This window comes from Pygoscelis adeliae, unplaced genomic scaffold (genome assembly GCF_000699105.1).
Source record: "Pygoscelis adeliae isolate BGI_AS28 unplaced genomic scaffold, ASM69910v1 Scaffold505, whole genome shotgun sequence".
Lineage (NCBI taxonomy): Eukaryota > Metazoa > Chordata > Aves > Sphenisciformes > Spheniscidae > Pygoscelis > Pygoscelis adeliae.
Window position 1 is genome coordinate 91,740 of NW_008824811.1, and position 9,662 is coordinate 101,401.

The 9,662-nt window shown below is 58.9% G+C and overlaps 1 protein-coding gene across 1 annotated transcript in view; it reads left to right on the forward strand.

Annotated features, from left to right (window-relative positions):
- Nucleotides 1–9,662, forward strand: part of NTN3 (netrin 3) — a 24,615-nt gene that overhangs the window by 7,715 nt on the left and 7,238 nt on the right. Inside the window, exons 2-4 of the mRNA XM_009324233.1 lie at nucleotides 394–582; nucleotides 7,583–7,732; nucleotides 8,654–8,707. Of these exons, the coding sequence (XP_009322508.1) occupies nucleotides 394–582; nucleotides 7,583–7,732; nucleotides 8,654–8,707 (393 nt within the window). The remainder of the gene's footprint in view (nucleotides 1–393; nucleotides 583–7,582; nucleotides 7,733–8,653; nucleotides 8,708–9,662) is intronic.

Genomic DNA, 9,662 nt, shown 5'->3' on the forward strand with positions numbered 1-9,662 from the left:
GGGCCGGCCGAAAGGCCGGCCGGGCTCTGTCACCGGAGCCAGCTGCCGGGGAAGGGGCAGGAGGGATGGTGGGGCTGCAGGTGCCCGGCTGGCACTGCCAGGCGCCCCGGCTGCACCCCTCCATCCCACACTTGTCTGCCTTCAGCCGAGCGGTGCCCCGTCCCTACACATGCCCTTTCTCCTCTGCCCTGACCTCCCGGCACCGGCAGATGCTGCACATCTGGACGGCACGTTGGGGCCGGCTGTGCCGTGCCCTGCCCTGCCCGTCCCGCTCCCCCAGCGCAGGCAGCCCTGGCCCCCAGCAGCAGCGGAGGGCACCGGGGCAGATCCAGCCCACCCAGGGGGGTTCCCAGGTTTCGCCTCCAGCCCTCACCCTCTCCCCTTCCCTTGCAGCCTGCAACTGCAACCTGCACGCCCGGCGCTGCCGCTTCAACATGGAGCTGTACAAGCTCTCGGGCAGGAAGAGTGGCGGCGTCTGCCTCAACTGCCGGCACAACACTGCGGGGCGGCACTGCCACTACTGCAAGGAGGGCTTCTACCGGGACCTCAGCAAGTCCATCACAGACCGCAAGGCCTGCAAAGGTACCTGGGGGGTCTCCATGCGGGCAGCACGGGTGATATAATCTCTCTTGGTCTCCTTGCTCTCCCGTCCCATCCTTGCGACATCCTTCTGCTCTGCTCAGAGCCCAGCTGTTCCCTCCGGCAGCTGCAGGTCACCTCCAGCCTCCGTCACCCTGGTCAGCCCTGCCACCCTGAGGGCACCAGGCAGGGACATCACTTTGAACCCAGCATCTCCCCAAGGGATGGGGAGGATGACAGGCAGGGAGCTAGGAGGCTCCCGGGAGCCACATCCATCCCGGGAGGGTCCTGGTGTGGCTGCAGTTACGATCTCCACAGTCGATGTTTGGAGAGATGCTGGGCAGGTGCTGGAGAAGGTGCATGACTAAATGTGCTGGAAACCCGTCTCTGGCACTGATGTTGTCTGGGTCACAGACGCTTGGAGGCGTTCAAGCTACTTGACAAAATGACCCGCAGTGGCTTCCCTGCCTTGGAGGGCTGGGGATGCTGACGGAGGTTTCCATCTCCCTGCTGGACTGTGGTGCAGGACCTCACGGCGTGCATTTCAGCTATGGGGTGGCTCTTGGGACCTGTTTTGGGGGGGATGCTGAGCACCATGGCTTCCAGTGCCTGTGGGCAGGGTGGCTTGTCCCCGAGCTGGCCAGGAGCCATGCTGGTTCCAAGCCATCAAGCCACAGCTTGACCTCGTAAGGTCCCCAGCCTATGCCAAATGTCATGGGACCTGCACCTCTCCTCTTCCTCCTCTAGCTCCTGGCCAAGCCCATCTGGTTTCTCTTATCTCGCCCTGCTCAGCCCCCTCTGCAGAGCCTTTTTCCTCTGTGAAGCCTCAAAACAATAGTTTCACCAAAGAAGTTGAGACAAGAAAACACCTTGCCCGTCCCCAGGGACTGGCGGGATCCAAGCTGAAACACTGGAGCGGGCAAGATGTTGGCCACGGCTGCTCTGAGGCTTGGGAATTCATCCCTGATCCCCTTTTCTCCAACTTAGATTGCAAGTACCTCCTGGAAGGGAGCGTGGTGTCTCCCTCCGGTGCATAGTGCAACCGTGTGGGCACCGAGCACCTTCGCTGCTGCAAGGACATGATGCTAGCATGTTTATGTAGGGCCTACAGGAACTGCTGAAGCTTGTTTCAGACCATTAATGTTGTGGCAACAGACCTGAATTGAAGGATGTGGCTTTTGGGGTTCCCCTCTCGGGTGCATTAGTGTTGTTTGTAGGTACGGCTCACTTGGGTCTGGGGTGGTAAAATCCCTCCGTTGCCCGTGCTGCGTAAGCCGCCCCTGCCTCTCTCCATCCTTGTTCCCACAGGAGTGGTCAAGAGGATGGAGCAAAGGGAGAAACTTCCCATGTTTGACCGACGCCGTGGCGGCAGCGGGAGCACAGCTGAGTGGGCACTGGCAGGGGGAGCCCTGCCCGCAGCCAGCTCGTTAGCAAGTGGCAAGCTAATCATTTTTAATAACCTGAGCAGCTGACTTGGCAGGTCCCACCTCAGCAGCCCATGTTCCCGGGGGACTACACGCTGCTTCCCAGCCTCATGGCCTTGGCCAAGCCATGTCACGGCTATGGCTATGGGCATGGCAGCTGGCAGCCCCCCGGCAGCAGCAAGGGTTTCCCATTGATGGGGCTCGTGCCAGGTGGCAGCCGGGTCCCAAAGCAGTGCCAGGTGCCAGCATCCTTGGGGTGACACTGGGAGGCACAGGGAGAGAGGAAAAGAAGGAGGCAGGACAAGGCATGCATCCCGGGTCGTGTCCCATTCCTGGGAGGTGTCCTGGCTCTGAGTGAGGCCGGGGAGGGATGGCAGCAGCCCCCGGCTCCTGCTGCAGCACCACCGGACTGAGGCAGCTGCAGCAAAATTCCCATTTTCCATGAGTATTTTCCTCGAGTGCTGAGGGCTCGCGGGCAGCCCCCGGCTCACCCTGACTGGCACCGGGGCTTGTGGGGTGCTGTGGAGCTGTGCCGCCTCCACCTTGCCTCGCATCCTCTGCAGGCAGCTCCCAACCTCCCCACCCCTCCCTGAACAAGGGGTTTCTTTTCCCCTTTGGTTCACCAGCTCCTACTTTTGCTATGAAAATTATCTGATAAAATCCCAAGCACAGTGGAAGCCTTGCAGGCGTTCGCCTCCCTGTGGGACCCAGGATCCCCAGTGCCACCTCTGTGCTGGGCATTGAGGTCTCAGTTTCTGCTCTAGCCAGGGAAGAGAGCACTTACCAAAAAAATAATAATAAATAAAGCAAGCAGGATTTGGCTAGGTGCTGGAAACAGGGAGGAGGGTAACTGAATACAGCCCAGCTCGACATGTGGGTTGGAGCTGGGGACGGGTTTGTGGGACAGGGGGCACAGGGAGTGCAGCATTTCCTACCCGTGCTGTGGCTCGGGTCCTTCCGTTTTCAGGGCTGAAAAAAAAAAGGGGCTCGGGCCCTTCCGTTTTCAGGGCTGAGGATGGAGGAAGGAGAGGGCCCCTGGCTGCCCCCGTCTGCCTGCGCCTGCCTAATGCAGGCAGCAGCCTGCGGTCTGCCAGGGCAACTCCTGCTCCACCATCCTCACAGGGCAGTAATTGTGGAGCATTAAGGTGACGGAAAGCATCCCGGATTCAAGGTGGCTCCTCTGGAGGGGGACGGGGTGGGCAAGAGCATCCCGGGGTGCTCAGGGCGAAGGCTGATGCCGCTGTGCAGGAGAAAGGCCAGCGAGCGATGCCCGGCCTGCGGCGGAGTGGAGGAGTGGGGTGCTGTGGCAGGTCCCCCCTCGCAGACAAACCTCCCTCCCCGGCCCGCCCCCGTGCCAAGCCATGGGCAGGTCTCTGCCAGCCCGGTCCGGGGGTGCTGCTTCCCGAGGGCTGGCAGGGTTTGCCCGTGGTTTGGAAAAGCTGCAAAGGTTCAGCCCAGCCAGATGAACATGTGCACAAGGGCTGTCCCCGCTACGGCGCATACGTTAAGGAGGATCTGGCAGTAAAGGTGGTGCCCCGGGTCTTGGGAGCCAGTTCCTGGCTCTGCCTCAGGGAACCGAGTTAATAATAAAATCCTTGATGCTTCTGCTTCTTTGGCTGCCCCTCCTTTGGTGGGGGGGCAGAGGGCGTTTCCATCCCTTTCTTGTACTTATCCAGTGGTGAATCCGTTGGGATTGGGAGCTCCTTGGAGCAGGACCGGCACCTGGGAGCCTGCCTGCCCAGTGCCATGAATGGGAGCTGGTGCTGCCAGAGAGATATATAAATACGCGGAGATGTGGCAAGACAGCTTGGGCTTGGTTTTTCCAAAGACGTGTCCTGTACCTACAGCTCAGATACCTACACTCCTGCAAGAAAAAAGAAAAGAAAAAGCAAGGCTCGTGACAGCAGACCTTAAAAGCAGGCATGGAGCAAGCTGCTGTGACCTGACTTCGCACCCACCGCAGCACTGGTCCGGGGCAGAAGCTGAGCATCCCAGCAAAGGCAGATTTTGCAGGCGCTAGCAACGAAGCTCGGTTCATATTCATGAGGTCAAATACTAGCCCAGAGGCCAGGGACTATTACATTTTATTTAAACAACCCCCGACGCACTATACTAAATAACTATCCAACCATGGTTCGTCTCTGCTAGGATGCAACGTCTTTGAAATAGGCACAAAAATATCAACTGCAGATTGCACAAGCCCGCATCTCCTGCCAGCAACTGAGCGGAGCCCTCTGCCACCAGCCGGCGAGCGGGGAGGCGAGCTCTTCCTTCCAGCCGCCAGCCCGCCAGCAGCCAGCGTCACCGCTGGAAGCTGCGAGACGGAAAAGCTGGGAGGATGGAAAAGGCAGAGCAACCTACAGGATTAATTCAATGGTGGTAATTGAAAAGTCAAATAAAGAATGGCTGTGCATTAATCCCTGTAATTTAAACAAAGCTGTAAACCGTGAGCTTTCTCCAATGAAAACTGGTGAAGCAGTAGCAGCTAAGCCTTAAGACTCAAAAATACCCTCAATATTAGGTGCAAGACATGCTTTCTGGCAAGCACAGCTCGATGAGTTAAGCTCCAAGCTAGTGACTTAATCCACCGTTCAAGCACTGTGGGCCAGATCCTGGCAACTGGCAGGGCTGCGAGCAGGAGGGCTCGGTGTGTGGGCAGCGGGCATGGAGCAGTGCTGTGCCCCCGGCGCCTGCATTCCCTGGTGCCAGGATGGGGTGCTCTGGCCAGCCCCTCTCCGTGGGTCATGTCGGGATGAGGAGGGATGGAGATGCTACAGCTGGAGTGGTGGGATGCAGCCATGCTGAGGTGTGGGACTGGTCGGGGTAAGCACTGAGTGCTGCCTCGGATGCTCTTCCCATTGGAGTGGGAAGGAGCAATGGATTTTTGTGGGACTGCAGGAAATCCCACCACAGTGGGGTGAGGGGCCAGAGGATGGTCTGGGAGAGACCAAGCTCATCTCCCAAAGACACCTGTCTGTTGCAGACGTAAGATGAGCAAAACTGCCTTAAGTGCTGATCCAGGTAAAACATGAAGAGTCTTTGAAAGCCTTCTTCCACCGCATGAAGAGGGATTTGCTTAGATGAATTGGATCCTGATTGTGCTGAGATTTATGTCCATCCTTAGACTTTACACAAGGAATACACCACTGGGGCCTAAGAGATTATCCATAACGTGTGAAGCTAAGCGCTTGTATAAATCTTTGCTGGAAGCGTGCCTTTGGCCATATATTTTTTAGGGCACTGACTGTCTGTTGCTGTGCATGGAGTGATGGCTGCAGGGACCTCTGAGGTCTCCCTGCATGGTCTCTCAGACGAGCGGGCGTTTGGCAGGGCTTGTGCCCAGCTGCTCTGGGGTGAGTTGGACTTCTCCAGCTGGAGATGGGTGCTGTGGGCCTGGGAGCACTCCCAGCACCAGCGGTAGCATGAGAGCCCCTCGTTCAGGGCGGCACTGGGGTGATACTGGTGGCACCGGGCTGCTCTTTCCAGCGTGGGTGGTGATAAGGATGGGCGATGCTTCATGCCCAACCCCACTAACAGAAACCCAAGCCTTTGCTAGCGGAAAAGAGACAAAGCAATGGATGGTTTCCAAGAGGTGTACCTGCCAGCTAGTCAAAGGCACCTGCTTCCTCCAAGCAGGTGCTGCAGAATCCACCCGAGCCCACACAGAAGAGCCCTGTGGAGCAGGCACAGGGAGATCATCAAGATGCATCTGAAGCAGCTGGAATGTCCCAGAGCACGGTGGTTCAAGAGAGGGCGTTAAGCCCAATGTTATCCTCCAGGCGAAGCAGCGGTGCTGTTCCCATCGGTCATCTGAGGCTGGCCAAGCATTGGACCATCGCTGACGGCTTTGGTCCTCGCAGTCCAGGGCTGGACCATCCCATGATCTCAGGACCTTTGGGGCTCCCCGATGACCTGAATGGTGGGTGTTTGCAGGAGAGCCGGGAAAGCCTGGCTCACTGGGGAGAGCCGGCCGCCCTGGCAGGAGACAAGCCTGTTGTGACTGAAGAAAGATCCTGCATTTCCGACAGCCCTACGTCATGCCAAGACTCCCTCACTCGCTGCCATTTGTTATCACAGCTGAGTCCCCAAAATATCTTTGTCAGAAAGACGTCCGCTTCCAGTCCCAGCCAAGATCTGATAAGGATGAAGCATCTGGTCCCCATTAGAGGCTGCTCGCTCTGGTTTCTGGCCATGCGGGAGGGGGCCCGAGGATCAGCGCCGTGGTGCTCCCACCAGTCCCATCTGGTGAAAATTAGGGAAACGATAACATCGGGGGGCTGCGGGGGCAGGCAGGGGGGAATGTTTTTGTTTTGCTTTGGAATCACGTTCAACTCTTACACTGATGGAGGCTGAGATAACCTCCTCCAGCTTGTAACCAGTCCAGCCCCAGGCAGGCAGATGGGAAGGTCCTCTCCTGACCGAGCATCTCCTTCCCGCACCCCTCCTCCTAGGCAACCCCTGGTGGGTCCATCATCCAGTGTTGCATGATGGAGAGTCATTTTGGGTCTGTCTTGGGGATGGAGGCCCAACTTTCACCCACCTCAGGTGTGGCTCTTCCCCTGGGGAGGCTATGGTGGCAAGCAATGGGGACATCCTTTGGCTGGGGTCTCCAGGAGGCAGGATGGGCACTGAGGCTCATGAGCTTGGGAAGCATCAAGAAGAACCACTTCAGACCATCCTAAAACCAAAACAAGGCAGAAGTTTGTGTAAAAGCTCAGTGTTGGTTCAGCTCCATGGACTGGAAAGCTCAGAGGTGGGGAAGCAAGTGGAGAAAATGCCTTTTACTGCTGCGACAGGAGCATCGTCCCGGGGTTGAGGTGGGGGAAGAGCAGACCCAGGCATGTACCTGTCCGCTTTCTGTCCCTGCAGTGCCCTCAGTCCCACCCTGGCCATGAACAAGGGTTTGCATGGCCCCACGTGAGCCCCACTCCCTTTGCTTGCACAGGACAAGGCTGGCAGCAGGCACGGGGCTGCCCATGGGAATCCCTCCTCCTGCCTGCACGCCTGCCAGGCTGTCCCCAGGACAGGCAGGACAAGCCCGCAAAGCGGGCAGGAAGCCCTGGCCATGAACAAGGGTTTGCATGGCCCCACGTGAGCCCCACTCCCTTTGCTTGCACAGGACAAGGCTGGCAGCAGGCACGGGGCTGCCCATGGGAATCCCTCCTCCTGCCTGCACGCCTGCCAGGCTGTCCCCAGGACAGGCAGGACAAGCCTGCAAAGCGGGCAGGAAGAAACTGTCGTACTGGTGTCCAGACCTTAAATGCCAGCTGGCAGCTATAGGTGACTGTGTGAGCTGTGGGGGCTCCAGGGGCTCATCCTGAGCATCCCCATCAGCGGAGGCCGTACCCTGGCCAAGCCCTTCGTCAGCTCACCCTCCTGCCCATGCTGCTCATAGCACGCGTGGGGCCACGGTCTGGACCCATGGGTCTTGGCTGTGCTGGCCCCAGCAGCTGCTTTCCACCGGTGCACTGGAAAGACCCCCCTTCTCCTCACCTCTCTCAGGGTGGCACTTCGGGTTCAGTCTGGGATTTGCTTTGTGCATCACCTCTCATGTAACCTTTTCTCTCCCTCCCACCCAGCCTGCGACTGCCACCCCGTCGGCGCAGCCGGCAAGACCTGCAACCAGACGACGGGGCAGTGCCCGTGCAAGGACGGCGTGACTGGCCTCACCTGCAACCGCTGCGCCAAGGGCTACCAGCAGAGCCGCTCGCCGGTGGCCCCCTGCATCAGTGAGTGCCGCTGTGCCCTGCCCTCCCCTCCCTCAGGGACCCCCGCCAGCGCCAGGGGATGCTCTCCTTGGGCTGGCTTGCGGTGGGTGGGAGGCTGAGCCGAGGGACCGCCCGTCCACGCGGTTGTGCTCCAGGAGGTGGTTAAGGCATGATGGTTGGATCACCTTCTGCGGGCACCCATGCTTTGCCCCTCCCAGCCCGGGAGGCTCTGAAAGACCCCTTGGGTTAGTGCTTCCAGCCGTCTGAAACAGCTCTGCTGGGACATGTCTTCAGCTGCAGCAAGGTGCCTTCCTCACCCAGCTGAGCCCTGAGCATGGTCAGGTCTGGAGCAAGGCCAGATCCTGTGGTCAGTGTAAAACTGTGTTTATTGTTGCAGTGGGTCTGAATTTGACCCAAGCAGCAGAGGAACAACTTGCCGCCCTGCAGAATCTGCTGGCGCTGCTGGAGCGGTGGCAGTGGGGGTGAGCTGGCGGGGCTGGCTCCTTTCCCTCTGTTGTTCCCCAGATTTGGGGTTAGGACAGAATTTCCCTCAGGTTTTGTTGCCAGGAGTCCCAAGAAAGTGTTGTCTTTGCCCACACTTATCCCTGTGCTGTGCAGCGTGGAGCACGCTCAGATCAGCCGAGCATCCATTCATCCGTCCGTCCGTGGAGCATGTGTCCTCTGCAGCAGTGACTTATGGCACTTGGGGGTTGCAGCGTCTCAGCCTGTCCCAATTTACTGAGCTCAATTTGGGCGTCTCTGGGTCTGTTTAATGGCCTGTGATATTCAGGTCAGACTCATCCCATCCATCTTTCTTAGCGAGCTGCCGGAGGTGACCCACAAAATCCCCTCTGCACCCCGCTTGTGGAGAGCTTTTGTCTGGGTGTCACCCCCCGAGCTGGGGACCCCTTTCCTTAAGACATCTCTCCCTTTCTCTTCCAGAGATCCCTGCCATCAACCCCACCTCCCTGGTCACCAGCACGGAGGCGCCTGCAGGTAAGTTCTCTGCGTCCCGGGCCGAGCCCACGGCCCCAGCCCTGCCCAGAGACATCCCATCCCACCTCCCCTCTCCCCAGCACACCAGGGAGAAGGGCCGAGCCCTGCCAAACCCTTTGGCAAAAAGATTAATGGTGAACAATTTTGGCGGACAATTTTGGCAAAAAAAAAGACTGAGATTTGAAATCCTATGTATTTCTGGAAAGAGACTGACAAAGCTTGACAGGGCTTTCTTGGGGAAAGGGTTTCTCCATCCCCTTGGAGGAGGATGGAGATGCAGCCTGCCAGGGCCTCACCGCCCCTCAGCAGGTTATGGCAGGGGTTGTGGCGTACGGCACCTATGGCTCAGTGCGTGCTTGGGGTCTGGCTTTTTTTAATCTCCTTTTATCGGTGCCAGTGCAAGAGGTTTCTCCTCGGTGCCTTTTACCTCCACGGGGCCTTGGCTCTCTGAGCAGCACCAGGGGGTCCGGCAGGCTGCCAGCTGCAGGCAGGCTCAGGAGCCCCTGTTCTGGCGCGTGGGCTGCCAGGTCTGCCCTGGGACATGGGTGACATGGGCCTTGCCCCATCCAGGTCCGGAGGAGTGAAGTGTCTGGGTCTGAGCTGCTTGTCCCAGCTCTGCGGGCTGATGGGACCATGGAGTGATGGGACCATAGGACCATGGGAGGATCGATGTCACTGCTGCTGTCACCCACTGGGAGAGGGGGGCAGCTCCAGTGGCAAGCTGCAGGCTTTGCACGGGTGAGGGACGCATTTCTGCTGCTGTCTTTAGAACTCCTCAAGAGCCGCCCTGGCTTCCCCAGGCTGGAGCAGCAAGGCTCATGTCTCCACGCATGCTGCAGGTTTGCTCGCGTTCTTGCAGAGGCTCGGCTGGGGCTGGGCACTGGTGGGTGCATGGATCCTGCCTGCACCGGTGGGTTATGGTCCCTCTTCCAGCCCTGCCGCGGCTGCCAGGGCC